Source organism: Eptatretus burgeri, chromosome 1 (assembly GCF_056783735.1).
Source record: "Eptatretus burgeri isolate ZD-2024b chromosome 1, Ebu_testis_v1, whole genome shotgun sequence".
NCBI classification, from domain to species: domain Eukaryota; kingdom Metazoa; phylum Chordata; class Myxini; order Myxiniformes; family Myxinidae; genus Eptatretus; species Eptatretus burgeri.
Window position 1 is genome coordinate 153871961 of NC_140961.1, and position 25225 is coordinate 153897185.

At 34.5% G+C, this 25225-nt stretch overlaps 1 protein-coding gene across 1 annotated transcript in view; it reads right to left on the reverse strand.

Annotated features, from left to right (window-relative positions):
• Nucleotides 1-24614, reverse strand: part of LOC147035788 (vomeronasal type-2 receptor 1-like) — a 41338-nt gene extending 16724 nt beyond the window's left edge. Inside the window, 7 exon segments of the mRNA XM_085869483.1 lie at nt 11981-12115; nt 12263-12476; nt 15781-15986; nt 16114-17018; nt 18570-18834; nt 18837-19239; nt 24469-24614. Of these exon segments, the coding sequence (XP_085725609.1) occupies nt 11981-12115; nt 12263-12476; nt 15781-15986; nt 16114-17018; nt 18570-18834; nt 18837-19239; nt 24469-24614 (2274 nt within the window).
• Nucleotides 24615-25225: the final 611 nt, after the last annotated feature.

Sequence of the window (25225 nt, forward strand, 5' to 3'; positions counted from 1 at the left end):
GTTTCTTTCTCACATGCAAAAGGAAGGTCTTTATGCTTATTATGTAGATCACTCAGGTACCTCAAATCAACTTCAAAATAATAACCTTCTTCTTCGTCATTCAATTCCTCTTGAGAAGAAATAACAATATTCATCAAAGCCTTTTCATAATCCTTTTCTTCCACCCACTCTAATTTACCATAAGGCAGAGATTGAGACATTGCCCATCCATACAAATTATTAGCATCAAAATACATCAAATAATTACTATCTTTTTCACTATCAAAATTTGGAAGATATTTATTATTTGCTTTAGCATATCTTTTTGAACATACTTGTGATATTCCACCTCTCTTGGACTTCTCAATCATCAAAAGCATATCAGCATCACTGATTATATCTATATCTTGTTTTGTCATTTTCAACATTGCAATCCAAGCTAAACCAGGAGCTGTGAAATAGTGGGCAGGATCTAATCCAGAACAATTTTTTATTATGACAGAGTGATCTAAAAGCTTCAAACACATCAGCTCACAATAAAACATCTGTTTTTAGATGTAAATCATGATATTCTCCAAGGTTCTTTATCTTAAATATTTTCCATATTTCTTGTGCGTGTTTATATTCCTTATCACTTATCTCTTCTTCATAAAGGTCATTATAGAAACTTTCTTTTGAAGGAAGTTGTGTTTCTTTAAATCTCATAAATGAATCCATATAATCATAAAGATAAATTCCCTTACTTGTAAGAATTTTCTCTTTACTTTGAATTTCATTCCTTGTTTGAATTTCCTCTCTCGTAAGAATTCCTTCTTTAATCAGAATTTCATCTTTAATCTGAATTTCCTCTTTAGTTAGAATTTCATTCATTGTTCGAATTTTCTTTATAATTAGAATTTCATCTTCAGTTAGAAATTCTTCATTAATTTCCTCATTAATTCGAATTTCCTCTTTACTTTGAATTCTCTCTTTAATCTGAATTTCCTCTTGAGTGAGAATTTCCTCTTTTGGAATGAATGAATTAAGATTTGGACAAGAGTCCGTGGAGCTTAGATTTGATGCGAGGTAGGCTAGTGGTGTTCCCATAAACTTGTAAGAATCGAGAAACCTAATACGAGTTAAAGGTTTTGTGAATATCATTTTTGTAAATGAAATATACTTTTGACTTGTGTTTGTTATGGCAGAAATATTCCCTGGTGTTTTTGAAACTTCATTTTTAAATAGATGTGTATCATAGTTGGCACTGTTGTGAATAAAGACTGGAATAAAAGAAGGTAATTTATAATTAAGATTACAACAGGAATGAGCGGGACCTCTATATTTACCAGTAATATGACAATGATCCCTAACTTTAGACTCCTTAATTTCCCCCTCACAAATATGACAGATATTGTTCTTTCTAAATTCTAATTTTTCTTCTTTGGTTAATTTCATTGGTTCATTTGTTTCTTTCATTAATTTAGTGAGTCTTATGCAATCCTTTTTTAATCGTTTTACAAACTCTTGTGAAGCTTTTTTTCCACTATAATGTTCAAGTTTGTTATACTTTTCTCCAACAGATGATTTGATATAATAACAGAAACCACAAGGAATATGTTTTTGATATTTATTTGTATATGATTCTTTTGGATTAGGAGAAGCAGTATTTATCTTTTTAAGGATACACTCAAAATCAGCGTATATCACAAATGGGTGCATGATAGATTTATTATAATCTTCAAAAGAAATGTTTTCACCAGGTTTAGGCATTGTAATTACAGCTGATTTATGATTACTCTGATATTTTGAATGTTGTTCTAATCGTTCTTTTGTATGAAATGAATTTAGACATCGCTTGCAAGGATATATTTTGTTTGCTGTTCTGAATACCTGAGAAGAGATTAATCTTGATAAATTATTGATGTATGTGTAATGTGAATTATTTCCAACACTAAAATATAAAAGATCAATGTGTGTTTCTTCATTTTTATCGTTGTTTGAAATTTTTACTATTTGAACTTTGTTTGTATCCGTTAATCCATATACATTAATAGAAAGATTATTCTTTTTCTCAAATTTAGGAATATCTGTTAGTGGCATTGGGAATTTAAAATCTTTAATGTCCAAGGTATTCTCATATTTCATATATTGTTTTACTCTTTCTGAATTACATTTTGGTGGATGAAAGTGAGCAAGAACAGACCAGAGAAAACATTTATTATCATTGTTCTTAATATTAACAACTGCCTTCTTTAGTTTTATTTCTTTTGGTAATACAATATAAGAAGAAGCTTTAAGAGGGTTTGATTTTAGAATGTGTATATCTAAAAAGATGATTTTTTTAATATTGAATCCACTTGCTACCACTGTATTATCAACATCCTCCTCTTGTTTTGATAGTTCTTCATAAACCCCAGTATTCAAAAAATCTTGAAATGATGTTATAAAATGAAGATCAGTTCTCATATAAGGAGTTTGTTCTTCATCTTGTCTTTTCATATTCATTTTCACTCCCATATAAAACTTTAAAGTTTTCATTTCTTTTAATGTCTTTTTAATAACTTTTTCAACATCAGGTTTCACTATTTCAATTGATTCAGCTATTGATGATGGACCGGGTTCTCCAAATTGAAAAATACTTATTTTTATATGCCCTTTAAATGCCCCATCAGTGTTTTCAATATAATAGTCTCCCTTTACTTTAAACTCATTTTTCTTGTGTTTTTGTGATTGAAGATGTCTATTATAACTTCTCTTCAAAATATCCTTTGAACAGATATCACAATGTTTTCTTTCCAACTCAAGAGGACATATTTTATGAAATAGATTAAATGTGTGTTTGTTGGTTCAGAGGTGTTTTCTATAATGTTTATATTTGTGATTACAAACATCGCAGTATGTTGCATTCACCATATTTATATAATAAATCTTTGCTTAAACTAAAATTTTCTTGATGAAAATTTCGTTTATTTTACAGGTGAATCTGTGCTTAAAACCATTTTATCCTCCAACTTTTTCACTTTATAAATACAATGTTTCAAGACACAAAAGACAAGTTTCAATCAATCTCTTCATTTGTTAAAGATAATGAGAAATATGTCAAGGATGTAAAATTGAACAAAGATAAATATAACAACTATTGGATAAAAACAATTATGGTAAATAATATGAGTTCTTCAATTTCCTTCAGTGGAAGGAAATTTCCTTCAGGCTTTTAGTATACCTGATAGAACATCAATTAAAGTATCTCCAACAAAAGTTTCTCCTCTCCTTGTGGTAATATATTCAAAACGAGAAAAAGCAATGAAACAAGAAAAAGTATCAAAACACAAAAACCTTATGGATGAAGCTTTAGAAAGAAAAGATAAGACCATCTGTAATATGCAAGGAGAAATTTGTATTTTTTTCAACAACCCTAAAGATGTAAATCCTGATGAAATAAAGGATGTTAATATATCAGGTGAAATGACATTTCGTTCAATAGTACTTACCGATCATTTTAAAATTACCTTTAATCTAAAAAATGTTTTCTTTGAATCTGGTAATGAAAAAAAGTATATCGATATCGATGGTAATATTATTAAATATGAGTCAATATACAACTGAAAGTATAGATGAATTTCAGTTTAAGTAAAGTTTTACTTTATAAATATGCGAGACTTTCCTGATTCTCCATATGACAAATTTGAGAATTGTCCTGCGTGTGAAAGATGGAGATTAAACACAGAGTCAAAAGCCTATAAACAATTATTATTCTGTGATTATCTTCTAATTAATGATAATAAAAAATATAAAAAGGAAAAAAATTCTTTTAGATTTACACCAAAAATGAATTACTTTGCAAGATTGATTGGAGAAATGAATGTAAAGTATGAGAGTGATAACACACCTTTCCTTACAAGGTTAGAAACTGAACGTATTAGAGAAATGTTCAAAGGATTGTTGTTATATATTATTCATGGATGTGATTTTCAGGGAAATATCAACACAAGATATTGTATAAATAAAATAATGGATTATCTTGAAATTAAACCTGAACTTAGGATAAAATATAGAGTTTCTAAAAAAGCCAATAATAAATTAAATAACCTGTTTTCCAAATATATAAATGAATGATTTTTTACCAATTTGGGAAAATAAGATAAAATTTAACAACCATAAAAATCTCCCAAATTCATTAAGATGTCTCATAGTTGGTTCAAGTGGATGTGGAAAAACCTGATTACTTTTAAAGATGCTCCTCACTCCCAACTTTTTAGATTATGATAACTTAATAATTTTCACAAAGTCGAGTTTTCAACCAGAGTATCAACTACTCTCACAAGGTTTTAATGCTGGTCTTCAAAAAGAAGATATAATCGGTTTATTTAAATGTCAAAAAAACCTAAATGATTATAACATTGAAGATATAATTCAACTATTTTGTAAAAAACAGAGATGTAAAAAGAAATCAAATCCGATAACTTGTATTCTTAGTGATAATACGGATGATATACCGTCTCCCCAATATTTGGATAAATCAAAAAAGAACCTCGTTATCTTTGATGATTGTGTTAATGAGAGAAACCAAACAGTAATGGACAGCTACTACACAAGAGGGAGACATTCTTCTTGTAATTGTATTTATCTTAGTCAATCGTACTTTCAACTTCCTCGTCGTTCCATCAGAAACAATGCTAATACTTTTATTTTATTCAAGTTAAATTCAATAGATATCAATAATTTTTGGAGAGATAATTGTTCTACATTATGTTGTAAAAAGAAATTTGAGGATTACATGAAGTACACGACTGAAAAATATAAATATATTGTTGTGAAACAAGATGAGATATTAAGGGATATATTTTTTGTTTTAAAAACAATTACATATATAAATGACAACTATTATTGTAAATCTTGTGGGTAAATCTGCTTCTGGAAAAAAAAAACTTTCATAAATCAAGGTTCTTGTGTAGTACAAATGAGAATATTGTAAATTTACTTAAAAAAAACACCCCATGATACGCATTGTATCAACAACAACTAGAGCAATAAGACCTGGAGAAGTAAAAGGTGAAGATTATCACTATATTTCAGAGGAGGAACATATGCGATTGAGGAATGAAGGTCAAATATTTGAGGAGGTTTCTCTTGGTAAAACAAAATATTCACATTGTAAGAGTGAGTTAAGGAAACTAAAATCTGGTGGTCTTGGGATATTAGAAACTAATGCAGAAGGAACGAGACAAATTATTAAACATCTGAGCGGAGTGAAGATTTTATCATTCGGTTTTGATGTTGATGAAGAAACTCAACGCAAACGTATGAAAAGCAGAGATGCAAGTATTAGTGAAGAAGAAATTACAACTCGCATTAATGTTAATAAAGAATTTGATGAAATATTTAAAGAAAAGGATTTATTTGAACACATCTACTTGAATGATGAAGGAAAGGAAAATTTCCCTGTTGATCTTTACAATTCATTAAATGATATTTTACAATAAATAAATGGATGCAAAAGAAAGAGCAAGAAGATTTAAGGAACATCAAGAGTTGGTTTCAAAAGTTGTAAAACAACAGGAAGACATAAAGAAGAAACGCAGACAGAAACTAACGGGCGAAGAAGCATTTGAAAGAAAACAAGAGAAATTTTTTAAACCACTTTTAAAAACTTCCCAAAAAAAAATGAAAGATATTTCCACAGTTCCCACAGTAGAATATAATCCGAAAAAACTTCAAATGTTAAAAGATTTTGATCAAATGACGGAGGAAGAATTAGAGCATTTAGGAGAATTAAAAGTATATGATGATGAAGGTTTATTTCAACAACTGGAAGAGATTAATCGACCCCCTGATTATATTGTGAATGCTCTTCAAAACAATGAATATTCAGCGCATTCAAAAACCAAAGCAGGACTCATTCCAACAGAACAACCAGCAATATTTCATCTTGTTCAAGAAAAGGTATTGATATTTAATGATGAATTAAGGTTCTTAGGTTCTGCTCAAACCCCTGTTAAACTAACTCCGAGATTAATGTTTCTTCTCACAAAAGATAGAACACAAGGGTCAACTGTGAGGGATGAATCAAAGTATATTGATAAACCATTGGATATGAAAAATAATGATGATAGAGTATATATTGATCTGCTGAACACTCTAAATTATAGGGTTAGTATTTCTAGTAAAAGTAGGAAAAATGAGAAGGAGAAACACATTATTCAGGCTTTAAGTATCCTTGGTTCAGGTATTAGTTTTCTTCCAAATGACCCATTGCAATTAGTTAATAGACTTATTGTTGTTAGGTAGTAAGAAGGCTGGAAATAACAATTGTTTTAATGAAGCATCAGCCATTTATCTGTTGTATGCAAATCGTCTAAAGTTAGGGATCACTGTCATCTTACTGGTAAATATAGAGGTCCCGCTCATTCCTGTTGTCATCTTAATTATAAATTACCTTCTTTTATTCCAGTCTTTCTTCACAACAGCGCCAACTATGATACACATCTATTTATAAATGAACTTTCAAAAACACCAGGGAATATTTCTGCCATAACAAACACAAGTCAAAAGTATATTTCATTTACAAAAATGATATTCACAAAACCTTTAACTCGTATTCGGTTTCTAGATTCTTACAAGTTTATGGGAACACCACTAGCCTACCTCGCATCAAATCTAAGCTCCACGGACTCTTTTCCAAATCTTAATTCATTCTTTCCAAAAGAGGAAATTCTCACTAAAGAGGAAATTCAGATTAAAGAGAGAATTCAAAGTAAAGAGGAATTTCGAATTAATGAGGAAATTAATGAAGAAATTCTAACTGAAGATTAAATTCTAATTATAAAGAAAATTCGAACAATGAATGAAATTCTAACTAAAGAGGAAATTCAGATTAAAGATGAAATTCTGATTAAAGAAGGAATTCTTACGAGAGAGGAAATTCAAACAAGGAATGAAATTCAAAGGAAAGAGAAAATTCTTACAAGTAAGGGAATTTATCCTTATGATTATATGGATTCATTTATGAGATTTAAAGAAACACAACTTCCTTCAAAATAAAGTTTCTATAATAACCTTTATGAAGAAGAGATAAGTGATAAGGAATATAAACACGCACAAGAAATATGGAAAATATTTAAGATAAAGAACCTTGGAGAATATCATGATTTTTATCTAAAAACAGAATATTTATTGTTAGCTGATGTGTTTGAAGCTTTTAGATCACTCTGTCATAATAAAAATTGTTATGGATTAGATCCTGCCCACTATTTCACAGCTCCTGGTTTAGCTTGGAGTGCAATGTTGAAAATGACAAAACACGATATAGATTTAATCAGTGATGTTGATATGCTTTTGATGATTGAGAAGTCCAAGAGAGGTGGAATATTACAAGTATGTTCAAAAAGATATGCTAAAGCAAATAATAAATATCTTCCAAATTATGATAGTGAAAAAGATAGTAATTATTTGATGTATTTTGATGCTACTAATTTGTATGGATGGGCAATGTCTCAATCTCTGCCTTATGGTAAATTAGAGTGGGTGGAAGAAAAGGATTATGAAAAGGCTTTGATGAATATTGTTATTTCTTCTCAAGAGGAATTTAATGACGAAGAAGAAGGTTATTATTTTGAAGTTGATTTGAGGTACCCGAGTGATCTTCATAATAAGCATAAAGACCTTCCTTTTGCATGTGAGAAAGAAACCCCAAAGAAAGAATGGTTCAGTGATTATCATAAAAGTTTTAATATTAAAGGCAAATCAACAGAAAAGTTATAAACGACATTCTATGATAAAGAGGGATATGTTTTGCATCAGAGAAGCTTAAAACAGTTTTTGAGAGAAGGATTGAGAGTAGCTAAAATTCATAGAGTTTTAAAATTTAAACAAAGTCCTTGGGTGAAAAAGTATATTCAATTCAATACAGATATGAGAGCAAATACAAAAGTAAAATTTGAAGGGGACTTTTATAAATTAATGAATAATGCTGTATTTGGAAAGACTATGGAAAATGTTAGAAACAGGCAAAACATTAGATTCGCAACATCTTGGAAAGATGCTTCGAGATTGATAAATAAACCAAGTTTTGAGAGAGAAGAGGTTTTTTCAGAGAACTTTTCTGCAATTCATATGAAAAAGGAAAGTATTGTAATGGATAAACCAATTTATATTGGAACAGCAGTTCTTGATTTATCAAAGATATTGATGTATGATTATTTGTATAATGACTTAAAGAAAGAGTATGGTGAAAATGTTTCATTGTTGTATATGGACACTGATAGTTTTATCCTAGATATAAAAACTGATGATGTTTATAAAGATATAAAGAAAAATATTGGAGTATATGATACAAGTAATTTCAGCAAGAAGAGGGAGTTATTTTCCAAAATGAATGAAAAGGTTATTGGTGAGTTTAAGGATGAGTTGGATGGAAAAGTAATGAGTGAGTTTATTGGATTGAGAGCAAAGGCATATGCTTATAAGTATGGTGATCAGATTGATAAGAGGTTAAAGGGAATAAAGAAATATGTAATAAAGAAATCAATAACTTTTAGAAATTATTGTAATTGTTTGATGAATAAGAAAGAAGAATATAGGAAAATGAATACAATAAGAAGTTATAAACATTACATATATAGTGAAGAAGTAAATAAAAAGGCATTAGGAGCCTTTGATGATAATAGATTTATTTTAGATAATGGAATAGATTGTGTTCCATATGGATATTGTATGATAGAGTGAATAGAATAGATTGTGTTTTAACGATGGGAAGATGGGTTAGGGTTTTTTAAGGGCTACCGCCGCGTTTTTTTACAATATATAAATGGTCAAACCAAGTATTAATCAAACTAAAGAGTGGAGAAAATCTCAGTCTTGGTATATAAATAGAAAACATAATGAATGTGAAAAATATCAAATAAGTCTTATTGAAAAAATAACTAAAACAAAGGTAAATAAAACAAATAAACGAATCAATTTAAAAAGTAGTAAGTTAGAGGATGTAAAGAAAAAAATGAATATCCTTGAATGGACTGAAAACTTTAATGGTTATCAATTGAACAATGAAAAAACAATTTACTATAATCTCAAAATGATATGTGGCTCAGGAGGTGGTCAAACAAGAGCATTAAGAGAAGTTTATCATTTCGTAATGGCACAAAAGGGGTATCTTAAAAAATATAAAGATTCAAATGTTTTGTTTTTCAATATTTTAGATGGGGATTATTGTGCAAAGAAAATTGACCTATTGAAGGAATTTGAGAATGAACAAATCTTTATAGGTTCAATGAGTGAGCTAAACAATATGCATCGGTTATTTGATAAAGAGTGTCCCGAGGCTTAGACGTTTCAGATATTTCTTTAGAATCACCTTTAACAAATCTTTATCTTATTGCATGGGTTATTTGAAAAAAAGTATCCCCAGGTTAAAAGGGGAGACAAATAAATATACCTTGGGATAAAAAGGGGGTTTATTTTTAGGGGAAAAAAAATATGAATCGCTGAAAATCCCCCATTCATTTGAATGGGGAAAAGTGAGCCAGAACCAGTATATTCACCCTACATATATATATATATATATATATATATATATATATATATATATATATATATATATATATATATATATATATATATATATATATATATATATATATATATATACTACGCACACACATTTACATACAAACACATGTTTAAAAAACACAAACACGGATATACTATGTACCAGTAAGTGCTTACAAAAGTTATTTTATTTGAAGTTATAACTTGAATTTATAAGTAATTTACTGATTTCCCAACTGTCCGGATCATCAGCTGGATCCCATTTTTTTATGGAGGTTTTGATCTTTTGAGCCCAAAACCTCTCCAAACGTCGGATCCACAATCCTGTTCGCAGGTCCACATCGGTAAATTACTCAACATCAATGGACCCACAATCTAAAAGTTGTGCGCGCTACGGCAGGTCAATGACTTGTAAATTTGAACTTGGGGGCACGAGCAGCCAGTTTCTTTAAAGAAAACAGTCTTGGCAGAAAGCCCATCGCATTGTTACATATCCACCTTCCGACTCAGTGGAGAGACACTGTGCTGAGAAGATTTGGTTCGCGTTGTTGCAATGATAACTACTTATTCATCACTCGCAAACATCAGAAGAGAGGCTTTTGACAGAGGCCAGACATATTTAGCTTTTGACCCAATTAAGCATTGTACTTCATCATGGATGTTGCTCTTCTCGATTGGAATCTCTGAAAATAATCAATACCAATGTCTTTAAAGATGCTGACATATTTGTCCTAGACTTTACCCATGTCATAAACATGACCAAGAGATAACCCCGTGATCAGTTTTCCACACAGTTTGTGCCTTCACTCATCTATCATCAATCCCTCTTCTGATGATTTTGATTACTTCTGCTTGCTTTTTCGTTGAAATCACACACAACATTGAAGGTGGTAACAAACTCCTGCTGCTATAAGGTCTTTAACATCTGCCCATCTTGTATTCATCACAGGTTAAGTTCTTGCATGGTCTATTATCTCGGCTGACTTTTCCGATGTTGCCATTCTGAGTTTTCTCATATCCTTCTCCTGGAAAATCATGCAGAGTGTCCAGTTCATAAGTAGCAGGCAGCACCACTATTTGGCCAAAGGATGAGTATTTAAGAAATAAGGTTTATGACCGCATTTATAAGCAGACATCATAGGCGGTGTACACTACTATATCAATCTGGCCAGTTTGCTTTCGAAGGCACAGGAACCATAGCATGCCTCATGCCACTTGCTTTCTGCTGTATCAAAGTCTGTTTCTGAGAACATTTAAAACCTATTTGGAATATCAGCATACTTTTATCACATAGTCTTCTCTGTTGTCTTGCAAAACAGCCTTTGTCCGGATTTTCCCCTCTTTTGATGCAATGTAAAGATCTTCTGAGGGTACTCGTTTCTGACAGAAGAAGCAGGATATCAACATCTCGAGGTGTTGGATGATTGCAACAGGCTTGATATCTTCAGTCAAATTAGATGTATATCTCCCATGATATCAATAATGATGTCTGTAATCAAGGATCTGCATATGCATACAGATTATTCTGTTCAACAGACAACTGTACACTATCAATCAACAGTACGCTTCATTTCAGTTCAAAGACATAGAGAAATCGATTTTTTGCAGACTCCACGTTAGTCCTAGGGTCCTGAGTTCAAATCCCGCTCAGCTGTTGAATTAATACCAGGTGGGGTTAACTCGGCCTGTCATCCTTCCGACGTCAGCAAAATGAATGCCAGCATGCTGGTATCCTGTGTCGGAGTGGCGACCCGTCCAGGATTGTGCCCAATAGCCAAGGAGACTGCTTAAGCAGCGCAAACACTCTGCACAGAGTATGGTCCCAATCTCCTCTCCTCTCACGTGAGCTCCATTTTGAATTTCCCTTGATGCCTTTGTGCATATAGGCTCAAGATATGCCTAATGTAATCAACTCTCGTGTTGCAAGGGTTTTGCCATCAACTGTTCCCCATTATGAAGTTAGAGAAAAAACGTTGACTCAACATGACCTGTATGACCTAATAATGACCTTCAAAGTCAAGTGTATCCCTGGCATCCAGTTACATCTTAATCACAACCCCATCAAGAAGAGATTACCCCTGGATTCCAACGACACTAAATGATGCCATCACAATTTTTAGCGCATTTTCATTCATCTGGCTGATCTATTCTAAAGGACTCTACTCGTCAGGTTTCTACTTCTGCCTCAGATTTTAAAATTCTCAATTATGTGTTGCTTCTGAATGTCTGCAGCTCCAGAAGAGCCCACGAAGGGTTGAAACGGCAAATGGGTTACCTTGCATAGCTTTTCATTGTTGCTTTATGTAGCTTTCTTTGGCTGGAAGAGTGTGGGGGTTAATGCATTGAAATCCTTGCCGCCTGGGGTAATTGTTTCATTGAGAGCTGATTGGTTATTCCCTGAAATTATGAGTGAGAGATATGATTGGGTCTTGGTATTTATATGTTAACTGCTATTGGCATTGCATGCGGTGCATACTGGGAGCTGCGGCGGTGTGCGTTTGTCTTCACTGTTGCTGATAGCTTGCCAATAAGTGATAAAATCAGTCTGGTGGCTAAGAGAGGAATGCAGCATTGGAATTCTCATGTTTGCACTACTTGTGAATGTCTGCAGCTGCAGAGGAATTCGGGTCGGGTTTGGAACATAAAAGGGCTTACCTTGTGTAGCATTTCTTTGTTGCTTTATGCAACTTTCTTTGGATGGAAGAGCATGGGATTAATACATGAATATATAATCAGGAACGACAGTAAAAGTACTTGCCATGTGTTTTACATCATTCCAGAAAATTGTTTTGTTGGTAATGTTGAGTTGCTTCTCTGGAGGAGCCGATGACTTAAAATCACCAACAACTTGAAACTGCACTTGACCATTCTCATCTAATTGCCAGTTTATCAATTCATACGAGTTTTCATATGGATCTCCATTTTGATCAAACTTCACCAATTTACCGAGGTTGTTGACAAATTCGACATTCCTGAGATAAAACAAAAGCTAAAACTTATGTGAATGAAGTCATTGGTGAAGACGAACTCTTCAACAGCAATGTTTACAATAAAAGGTAGACACAATGGCATATGGGAGATATAAAATTTGAAGTAGTACACATAGCTCCATAAAATGTGAGCAGTAATTCTGCCAATTAAAAAGATAACGCAAAGTTATGGAAGCACAAAAACTGTAAAGCCCAAATTCTTCCAGGAAGAAAAAAAACACAATAAGAAAGAGTTTGTAAAAAAACTAAATGAGGGTACAAAGATGAGTAAACATCACTTGGAAACTTTATTTGGTTGTTAAACTCCAAGTGAAACGTACAGTAAATTATTTTCCTTTCCAAAGTGTTTGATGGCTCTTAAAATCCTGGCTTTAATTTGCTTGTCTGTGTTCATTTTATATTTTCAAAATGTCTCCAACTCACCTATTTTTTAACCAAATACTCAAGAGAAACCTACAAAATGTAGACGGTATTCATAGAGTACTTACCCCACACAGTCTTGAGAAGGACATGGTGCGAGCAGGGGTGCAGAGAGGTGTTGGTGATGGGGGGGGGAGGGAGTTATGTAATACAGTTACGTTAGCTAATTTCCATGCAGATGGAAAATGACCTTGGACAAATTGTATATAGGGTGAAAAGAGCAGAGAGAGGATGTGAAAAAGTAGCAGAGCAGGTTTTCAGGACAGATAAGCTGATGCCGTCCAGTCCTGTTGCAGAATCAGAGTATAGCGTTGCCAAAAACTTTTCTGCAGCAGGTTTTCTGCAGTTGCTCTGGTACGACAGGGAAGGATGAGTACCAATAATGATGGGTTTGGGACACGAGATTTGTAAGCAAACACAGAATTGATGCATTGGCCTTCTCATGAGCGAAGTCAGCTGTGGTGCCATGTGAAGAGAGGGCAGCATACACCAGATAAAGACTTAACAAGGCACCACCAGGTTTTAGAGGAGGGAGACAAGTTTGAAAGTTCAATGTTGAGGTTGTGCAGATGTCGTTTTCTGGCTCTCCAGAGAGTGGATACACACATACTTTATTGCTTACTTTGTGGAATGATGTGAAATTTACTTTGCTTTGGTTTGCTTTCCAGGAAGAGAAGGGAAGTTGTTTCAGAGAAACTGCCTCATGACATTACCATATGTGGGACCTAAGGTAGGATAATTGAAAATGAGATGACATGGGATGAATCTGTGCATCAGAGAGAGTATATTTCAGTAGAAAACTTCCCAGACTGAGTTAATATCAGTGGCAGTAGATATGGGAGACGAGTCCTGAAGAGAGTTGGCTCCTTGAAGTAGTACACATCGCTCAATAAAATGTGAGCGGTAAATATGCCAATTATAATGATTACGAAAAGTTAGAGAAGCACAAAAACTGTAAAGCCCAAATTCTTCCACAGAGAGAAAAACACAACGAGAAAAAGATTGTAAAAAGGTACAAAAAAGGTACAAATATAACTATATGAAGGTACAAATATGACTAAACATCATTTGGAAAGTTGAAGAGAGATAGCCAGACTCCCCGGCACTGAGGCATCTCTCCAAGAATAGCCAGAGATGTTGATTCTCACAAGCATACGATCAGATGAACCAATTGGAACGGAGGGGGAGCAGAACATATTTGCATGGAAGCATGTCATTACTAAGTCCAGAAGGGAGGATTTGCCATTGGAAAGATTGCGGTTTTAAAAGTTCACTGTAAATCAGTCCCATGGAGTCATACAAGTCATTTGCTGAAGTGTCATGGTTGGTAAGAGAGGTACCAATACCCATTCAAGTTGCATGGTGACAATTGAAATCTCCACCTATGAGGAAAACAGAGCTGGGATGAGTGGTTAAAAGTTGGTCCTTGTTGTCTTATAGAGATGATGTAAATGGAGTTGTCACTGTTTGGAAGACTTTACAATACACAGACGAACATGAGGTGGGAAATGTAGGGGAGGTTAGAGCAAAAGGTACTTCTGGGGTTTGGAGGTGTAAGATCAGTCAAAGGAAAGGGAGAAATTGTGCTCTTCATGTGAGGTGCAACAACACCACCAGGGCAGGATTTAGGCCAATCCAATTGGAAGAATAATTGTTGAAGATTTTGAGAAACTGTTGAAGACCATTTAAGACCCCCAATACCCTTTAAGTCTGCCAAGACCATTAAAGACCCGGAAGACACCAAATACCCTAAGGTCCAAATGACCCAAAATACGCTGAAAAACCAAAGTCCATGAGGACGCAAAATTCTCTAAGGACCCAAAGGTCCCAGTTGACCCAAAAGACCCTGAAGACCCAAAAGACCCAGTTAACCCAAAATAACCCAAAGACCCAGATGACCCAAATGTCTCGGAGGACCTGAAAGACACTGAGGACCCAAAATACCCAGATGACCCGAAAGTCCACATGGAGCCAAAATACTCTGAAGACCCAAACAACTCCAAGGACCCAAAAGACACAGATTAACCAAAAGTCCCAGAACACCCAAAAGACTGAGAGGACCCAAATGACCCAGATGACACAAAAGACCTTGAGGACGCAAACACTGAGAAGACCTAAAATAACCAGAAGACCTTAAAGGACGTTAAAGAACCCGAAGACCCAAAATAACCAGACCTGCCTGGCTTACATCACAAAATAACCCAAAATACCCAAAATACTAGAATAATTCTAATGACCTTAAAGACCACGAACACCCAAAACTCACTGAGTACTCAAAATTCCTCAAAGACACAAAATATCCAGATGAGCCAAAAGTCCTGAGGACCCAAAAGATAAAGAAGGCCCAAAATACCCCAATGACCCAAATGACAGAGAAGACCCAGAGGACAAAAAGACCCACAATACCCCAAATGACATTTAGAACCTTTTAGACCACTTAAGACCCATTTTACCTTATAATACTCTTAAGACCACTTTTCACCTTTAAGACCCTTTCAACACTTTCGACACATTTAGACCCCTTCACTCTTTAGATATTTTATAACCTTTTAATCTCTAGAACCTTTAGATCTTTCCACCATTTAAGTCCCTTTTGGCCCATTTGACCTTAATACCATTTGGACTCCTTAGAGCCTTCATGCAGATTAGACAACTTTAACCCTTTCCCATTTAGAGCTTTAGACCACTTGGACTATTTTATATGAAAACAAATATAATATCACCAAATTGCAGACATATTTGTACAAAATATATGTTTGTATTATGGTTGGTGTAAATCATGACAACATAGCAAATCTGTGATGTAAATCTCTGTAACAATGTCGAGAGAGGCGAGCATATTGAGGAAATCCAAGTGAGTAACTACATAATTAAAGGGTATGCATCGTCTGCTTCTTTTGTACGATCTTTTGTATGCAGCACAAGGCTGTGAGGAAGGCAGGTCGCAACAATAGCTGCAAGGCTGGACCGCTGATGCAGTGCCCTCTGCAGGCTATTGCAGAAATTCGTAATTTGGCTCTGATGGTAGTGATAGCTCGCCCACTCTTGGAAGCTGAGCCGAGATTCAAACCACTGGATAGAGAGAATACAGACAAGTGTGGTTACCACTGTGCCATCCTGTCAGCCTAAGGTTATACATTAAGGAGTAAAACACCATCATATTAATGAAGAAAAACAAATATTATGACACCATTCTCACCTGCCACGGCTCAAATCTCAGAATATCTCCACAAGTGGCATTTAATAAAATGTCTTTAATTTGCATGCAATACTGAAGGTTATGCAAAGCCTTTGCGATCGCATACACAGCCATGTATGTGTTGTAAGTTACTCGTAGACGAGATACATCAGTAAGCAATGTGTCAGCTGCCTCGAAATTTTCATTCCCTGTACACAGTTGTGAGGTCTCATCATTTGAACTCCATGTGCAACCGAACGTCTGCTCCCAAAATTCTAACAGGAATATGTTCACTGATGCTGTTTCTTTCTCATCCAAGAGCTTTGTTTTGATTTTAAGCATCTCTGAAGCATTTTGTTTTTGATTCAATATTATGGAAATGCTTTGGTTAAGATATAACTTTTTGTCAATATTTTTATGATTTATTTGCACATTTGATGCAAATTGTAAACAACATATGGATAACCAATTTGTTTTGGATAAATCAATGACATTATTTATCATTTTATTGGAAACTCCATCAGTCCTTCTCACAAGGGTTGATTTCTTGTAAATAGCTGAAGGATCTTTCACATTCAAATGATTCATACAACTTTTAGTTTTTACATCATTTCTGGAAGCAAGTTCATACATTTTGGCTGGGATTTTTGTAACTTCATTCACATTCTGAAGCCTTGGTTGGAGATGAATGAGGAAGTCATGCAGGCCAGGAATGTAACCCCAGCTTGGAGCAAAACCAATTGTACCTTTAAACATATGTATATTATTCTCTGATGAAATGGAAGGGGATTCAATCCAACTTTCACTTGCAATCCATTGCTTATTTGTGATATTTCGCTGCAACATTTCCACTATGATTGGTGTAAAATCTGATGCAGAGGTGAAGGCCAAAATGACTTTGGCCTTAGTCTTTGCAATCTTCTCTCCTGATTGATCAAAATATAAATTATTTATGAGTTTAATTGTCTCTCCATGATATATGATCCACTTCTGATTATATGTGTTATACTGCATTTTTATTTAATGAAGCCGAGGTCGAAGATAATTTCAATTTCGTGTTGGACTCGCACCTTATGCTATTCATCGGCTGTGAATATTTCCCCTGTTCACGCAAAGCGAAAACTGGGTTTAAGCTTTTGGTTCATGTCTGTCCATCTGTCTTATCAGTTTATGTTCAAACGTTTGTGATCAAGGAACAACGTATTTGAATTGAATGTTATATTTTGAACACGAATCAGAACATGAATAAGAAGACAAGTCTGGGGTTTTTTTGTATCTTGGTTAAGAATGCATGATAACTACACATGTGCAGAGAGGAGTAAGATAATATTTTTACTCTGTCTGCCTGCCTGACAGTCAAACAAAATGGAAAGTTATTCCAAACACAAAATAGACTGTTTTAATGGTGTTATAAAGGACATAAACACCAGGCACAAATAACGAATATAACATGATAAATAGGGTGGTGCAATAGATGCTGGGTAAAATAGTGGTAAAACCTATAATTTTTTTATATGTATACCTTTAAACCTTTATTTATATTCAATTATATATTTGACACTGTATATAGCAAAAATCGTCTTCATAATATTTATAAGAACCTACAATTTTTATTCCTGGCATTGGCTTAGTGGTTAGGGTGGTGACTTGGGATCCTAAGTGTCCTAAGTTTGAGCCTGGTTGACAACTGAATTAACATCAGGGGGTTGACTCAGCCTGTCATGCCTGTCAACCTTCTGAGGTTGTTGAAATGAACACCAGTGTACTGGTGATAGGGGCACTGCATCAGTGGCAACGCTGTGCCCCAAACCTATGATGCAACCAGCAGCCAAAAAAGGCTGTACTTGAAGGGACTTCCAATTTTACAGAGGTGTGTTCAGTTACCAAGTTTTTTGTGTAACTAAGTGGCTTAACCACTAAAGCAAGCACTCCATTCTAAACCGTTGATAAGGAACACCTTGCTTGGAAAATGATTGCGAGCTGTTTGGCAATTGAACACACCTCAGTACATGGAACACCTTATTTATATGACTTTTACAATCCTTATTTTATTTAAATTTCATAATATATTGAAGACTTTAGTGCACAAATCATCTGTCATAATATTTCAAGAGCCTCCAGTTTTGCAATCCAGTGGTTCAATTTAAACAAAGGTTCAATTGGGTGGTATTTTAGGGTGCTGTTCAGGACTAATTTAATATCTCTAAACTTTCGGATTTTTTTTTTTTAAACAATCGTTAAAATCATTGCTTTATTAAAATTTAAGTGGCACTGCATGGGATATCGTATTCTATGAACTCTCGAGTTTAATAAGCAAAAGGTTTATCTGCAAAACAACTAGCAAATAATGTTGCTGAGAAATTTCTTCCTTTAAACATGCATTTTCATTCATACACAAGTCGAATTACGTTTTTAGGAGAGGATTCATTGTTTTCAATTACTTTACAGAATATGAGATGGAGCATCCATGTATTTACCAAGACGATTTATTTCATATATGTCCTGTGTTTTGGGGAGAACCTCTTGAAAAGCAAAACATATTCCATAATCCACTGATTCTTCAGTAAATTGTGCAATACCTTCTCTCCCATAATCATCGTTATTCTCAAATGTACCAATGTAAACCCAGCCAAAGTGTCGAACCATCTTCGCAATGGCTATTGCCTGGAATGCATCACTCGGCACAGTTCGCAAAAATGAAGGAAATTGTTGTTTGTCACTCAAGCACTGACATGAGGAAAAGTAGCTTATCTGCAAAAAAACAATGTATGGTATGAAATTTCTAAATTCCTATAATAACTGGTAAATGAAATGTGACCCATTGAAAGTGAAGTGGCTGGAATTTGTTTCAATAAATAAAGTCTAACTTGTGGAATCAAAAAGAGAGCGAAGAAACGAGCAATTGTCAAAGAATGTTGTGAACCGGACTCTCCAACCACAGCATGAATAGGACAATCTTCTTCAAGATATTTACTGAACTTCTGGCCAAGGTAGCTGAGTGCAGCAGTTAGGGTCTTATGCATGTTAAAGCAAGAATCATAAATCATGTATCCAAGCGATGTATTCGGAAGAATAGAGGAGTTGCTGTTGATTTCATCAATGGCATAAATCATTGTCATAACACTGCGAAAACTATTGATATTGAATCTGCAAGAGAGAAAAAGTATGTTTGCTCATCAACTCACAGCACAAGCAAATGTGATTTAACAAATCATACCTCGTTACATCTACATCCCAGTCCTGGCAAATAAAGTGGGCTGTCTTTCTTGGACCAAGAACCCCAATGCAACACCAAAAACAATGCATTTGCCAGTTATTGGCATGATTGACCATGAGACATTTGTACAATATTCAAAATTTATTAATAAAAAATAGATCTCAAAATTAAAATTGTGTTTTTGTTACAATTCGCAAATGGGTTGAACAAATGCACTGCTTTTTAGCTAGATTTTAAAAGCTTAATCTGATGTAGAGGTTGGTATATACTTGCTTAGTACAGGTGAGAGGTTGAGGAGCGACTTTTGGATTCAATGGAGCAAGCTTTGCCCTGCTATGTATTGGAAATAAACCACCGAGCATTAATTGACCAGGAAAAAATATTCCTCTGGACATGTGATCAATGTTGATATCACAAGAACTGCAAAAAAATGTCCTGGAATGTGCAGGAAATAGAAATGCAAAATAAAAAAATAACAACGAAGTTGGGATCGAGAAAAAAGTGTTTAAAAGCTGGATTGCCCGATGAACATTTTCACTTGTCTCAAATCTCTTTATCCAATCCATTACAAATGACCAAAAACATCAATATTAAATTATTAAGTGAAAATCGATACTCAATGCTCTGAGTGTTGATGAACAAAGACAATATCAGTCTGTGCAGGAGAATAAATACTCCTGCTTTATCATGAAAACATGAGCCTCATGGACCTCCGAATGAGGGATTATTTTGGGAATGATCAAAGGTGTTATGAAATTGAAAATTATTAATTGATGACAATTATCATGATGCATCAACAAAATGTCTTTTTTCTCTTTTGTGCAATCAAATTACTAATTTTTCTGCTGAGCATTACAGAAACATCTCTCAGGGATCTCCATTTTCCTCTGCAGCTGCTCTGGTAGTTGTATTCAATTTCCACAACAGAAAGTTTATCGATGAGGGGCTGTAGGAAAGTTAGTAAAATACCACTATAGAAGAAAAAAAGGAAGCCTTTCATTTCTTTTTTTCAAAACATCAGATTGGGTAAATGTCGGTTACAAATGTTGCACAATCGGCACTTTAAATACAGTACTTAAAGATGCAATCTCTTGTGTACAACATTTTAAAAAAATATTACTTTCCTGTCATTTTGGATTAATTTGAAGCAACTTTTACGAATTGTTTCTCTCCCACACCAGAACACAGAAACTGTAATCGAAAGAGCAACAACATATGTATTTACTTATAAGTATGTCACATCAAGCCACTTGGTCTCTGAATGATTCATCATCCATTAAATAACAGATTGGTATTCATGACGATTAGCGTCTGCATGGAAAGCACATTGCGTCTGTTGTGGTGACTGCTCGGGCTCAAACCGCAATTTGGGTGGGGGTGTGAGGGGTGAGGGAGTGGTAGCACGTTACATAGCCAGCTCAGACATTCCACCGAAGCATGGTGTTGCCTGTCTCAGCGACTTACTTTATACACATCATAAAAAGAAAATCATGACCGAGGTTTACTTCCACAATGTCGTGAGATTCCTGGAATTACTCGGACAAAGCCTTTGTAATGACAAGTTTTCTGAAGTGGTCCTTGGTCAAGTTTTTATAAAGGAAATAGTCAGAAAGAGCTGGCTGCCTCTATCACTCCCAAAAATAAAACGATTTGAAGCAAAAACATGTTCACTGCCTATGTCCATATAAAATACATCGATTGTGGACAGATAGCTTGGATAGATGTAATTTCACTTAACAGTGACCTAAGAATGATGCCTATACCATTACAAACGCCTGCAATGCTGATCGGCTCCAACCTTTTGATATTTGATGACCCTTTTAACAGTTCTATTGGTCGTTTAAAACTGAAGGGGAAACTTATAAGGAGAGCATGGCAATGTGAATATATGTCTTTGGCGTCTCATAGGAGCAATTTGGAGGCATGTGATGACTTTTGATAGGTGAAATGGAATGTTACATCGAAACGGATAGACAACCCAGCGTTTTACGATATAGAAAGATGTGTAGTGTAGGGTCAAACACCAAAATCAAAACATTTCTTCACAGCAAAGATATCACAGCATATTTCTCAACCAAAAAAATTTGGGAGCGATCAAGGCTGTCATCTTTTGCCTTATACACCGCCGGAGTTCAATTTTTTGTCTGATAATTATAATTTTCACGTAAGTTTGGATTAATATAAAGCAACGTCTGCTTAATATTGTTTTCTCTATGAGGAGCATTTCCATTTTTCAGCGTGATATAGACAGACAGACAACATTTGCTGATCATATGTGTGTGTGTGTAACATATTGTTTTAAAAATAAAATGATGACATATTGTTTTATAAATATAATGATAACATATTGTAAAAATATAATAACAACATACTGCGTAATTTCAGTCATGACAAATTGTTTTAAAAAAATATAATAACAATATATTGTTTTTTAAACAAAATGATAACATGTTGATATACAAATAATATGATAACATATTGTTTTAAAAATAAAATGATAACATCTTCTTCTTCTTCTTTCGGCTGCTCCCTTTTTAGGGGTCGCCACAGCGGATCATCCGTATGATCCGCATAGAGATTTGGCACATGTTTTACGCCGGATGCCCTTCCTGACGCAACCCTGGTCGCCTCTTACGACACAGGGATATGGTACACCTAGTTTAACCGGGGTATACACCGGCCCAGTATACTGGTACTCATTTCGCCGACCTCGGAAGGATGACAGGCTGAGTCAACCCCCTGGTGTATTAATTCAGTGGCTCAACGGGGCTTGAACTCAGGACCTTTTGGATCCCAAGCCGCTGCCCTTACCACTGTGCCAACACCAGGCTTAAAAGGTTTATAACATATTGATAACCAGAGAGAGAGAGATAAAAAGGTTATAACATATAACAAAAAATGATAACATATTGTTTTAAAAATAAAATCATAATATATTTGACTACAAATAAAATGATAATATTTTGTTTGTATACAAAATTATAATTGCATTGTTTATTATGCAAATGATAACATATTGTTTCAAGTAAAAAATAACAACATATTGATTTATAAACAAATGACAACATATCATTTATAAACAAAATGATAACATAATGTTTAATCAACAAAATGATAACAATATTTATGGTATTTTTTAAACAAAATGATAACATTGCTTTTCAAACAAAATGATGACATATTATTGTATAAATACAATAACGTATTGTTTTAGAAACAAAATTATAACAACATAATGTTTTGAAAATAATGACATTTTGCTTTGTAAAAAAAATTATATTAATATATTGTTTTATAAAGAAAATGACATCATATTGTTTTTATACAAAAATGATAACATTTTGTTTTTATACTCAAAATGATAACATTTTGTTGATATTCAAAATGATAACATTTTGTTTTTATACACAAAATGATAACATTTTGTGATATAAATTAATTGATAACAATATTTTCTTTTCTTAAATAACACCATTTTTTTTATAAAATAAAATGATAACAAATGGGTTTAGAAAATGAAATAATATATTGCTTTATAAATAAAATAACACCATATTGTTTTAAGAATAAAATGATAATGTATTGTTTTATAAATAAAATGATAACATATTCTTATGTTTTTGGGGTAGATGGAGGAGCTTCATCATAAAGATAGGATTGTATAGAGTGGCATTGTACATGGACGAGCAGGAGACATTTTGCTGAAAGTGAAGTAGGATAAATATCAGCTTAAGTTGTTATGTGTCACCACCCGGGGGGAGATGCTATATTTATTAGGTCGGGATTCAGGCTAATTCCTTCCAGTATGTGATTGCCCACTGTGGCCTTTTCCTATGCTTTTCTATTTGCAAGACCAGCGATAAAAAGGAATCACATCTTTAAGACAACAACAACAACTGAGCCATAAGTTACAAGCAGGCAAAAACCATGCCTCCAGGAATGACAACTAGCAAACCACACCCCTGTGGTGGATGAAGGATGGGGATGATGTCGGAAGGTTCGGAGGAGAAGAGAATTGTGTGAGGTACACGATTGGAGGAAAAATTTATGGTTCTTGGCAAAATTTATGGCTACATCGCTGGCTTCCTATCCACATGGTGAAGAAGGCTGCATGATTCTCATGATCATGCTGAGGCGAATTTGTTTGTGCACTGGAGCAAAATGCTAGCAATTGAGTCTTTCGACTGAGTCCTGATGCATGTACATTTCTGAGAAGGGAAGAAGAGTGTGCCTCATGGCCTTATCACAGGGCTTCACAAATAGTCTCGTCGTATGGTCGAGGAGAAAGTAAGGTGATCGTGTTGAATGGACCTGGTGTAAGAGAGGAACGTTTAGCATATTCGCTTGTGAAAACAACCTGCACTGCAGTTTCTGAGCCCTGGTATTGAATACCATCACACGAATACCTCACGTACATTTTCCACCCAGAGAGCGGCTTGGCGCCATTTTTAGGTGCGATTTCCTGCACAGTGACTACGTGATTTCGTCGATGCCAGGTCCAAAAAATGAATAATCTCAGGACAAGGCTGAGTGCCAGAATAAAGAGAGGGATTTTTCTTTTGTTTTCTATTTCCCCTTGTCCACATGTGTAACTGTGTATGAAGGTGCCTCAAATTTTGGCTTTAATTTACCTCACCTTTGATTTATTTCCATTATAAATATTTGATTTATGTTCATTAAACCCCTATTTATAAAATATTGCTTGTGTCTGTCTATTCATTGTGGGTTCGAGAATAAACCCTTGTCCTCCATCCTGGTGAGCACCTCTGCCCCCCACCCCGTCCCATGTCCACATTGATCTCCAAGGATCATGTGTTTGCCTCCAAGGGAGAACTGTTCAGCTATCCTTCCAGCTCAGTCTTAAACCCCTGGACATGACAACTGTTGTTATTAGAGTGGGATTTCATATCCACCAGGACCACAAAATCTGGTGTCAGAGCGAGCTAAAGCTGAAAAAGAAAAATAATTGGGAAACGAAATTTTTAAATCATCACCTCTCTACCATTGAGGGTCAAGGGGTTGTAGTTTCCGAAGTACAAATTGTAGAGTTAATTGGTGTCCAGAAAAAAGAACGCTTGGAAATTGAAGGAATTTTTTACCTGAGGAGATTTAACGTGCGCGGGAAATGGCAGACATGTATGAGATGGCGATGATCGTGCCTGATAGTGACCATGAAGGAGCCAGGGGAAGAGTTGTTCGAGGATGATAGGATAGAAGCTTCCCTGGTCCCAAACATCAGCTCCCCCTCCACCAAAGTGGCAGAGAATGAGAAGCAGAGAGCAGAGGCAATGACTGTCCAGGTCATGCTAAAACATTTAATGGAAAAAATTAACTGACATAATGAACGATTGGATGGCAAAATGAATAAACAAAGTGAACAAATGAATCAACAAAGTGAACGAATGAGTGAATTGAAGGAACAAATGTAAAAAACAAAGTGAACAAATGAGTGAATTGAAGGGATAAATTAATCGAATGTAGAGAACACATGAAGGGAATGACTGAGCAAATGAAAGAGTTTAACCTTCAAAATAGGTGTGTTGTAGCTCCTGAATGTTGGAACGATGATTCCTTGTTTCAGTTGAGATGACGAAACTGCTGCTATTCCTTTTTCAGCTTCCTGTCATATTTATGTTGTGGCTTCTTAGGAAATGGTTTTGACATGTCAAAAATTATTTTTTCTTGTTGCACTCTTTTAATTCTCCCCACATCATTTGGGTCTTTTGTCCACAAGCAGCTCGGCACCTATTACAATATTTCAAGGGAGACATGTTAAGGAATTTATGAGATTTTCCCCAAACTTAAAAAAGTCGGCCATTTTTGACACTTCCAGTCACGTGATTTGCATGACTTCCACAGCACAATTAACATCCCGACCCTACCGTAATGTTGCAACCCAAATTTGGTGGCATTCTG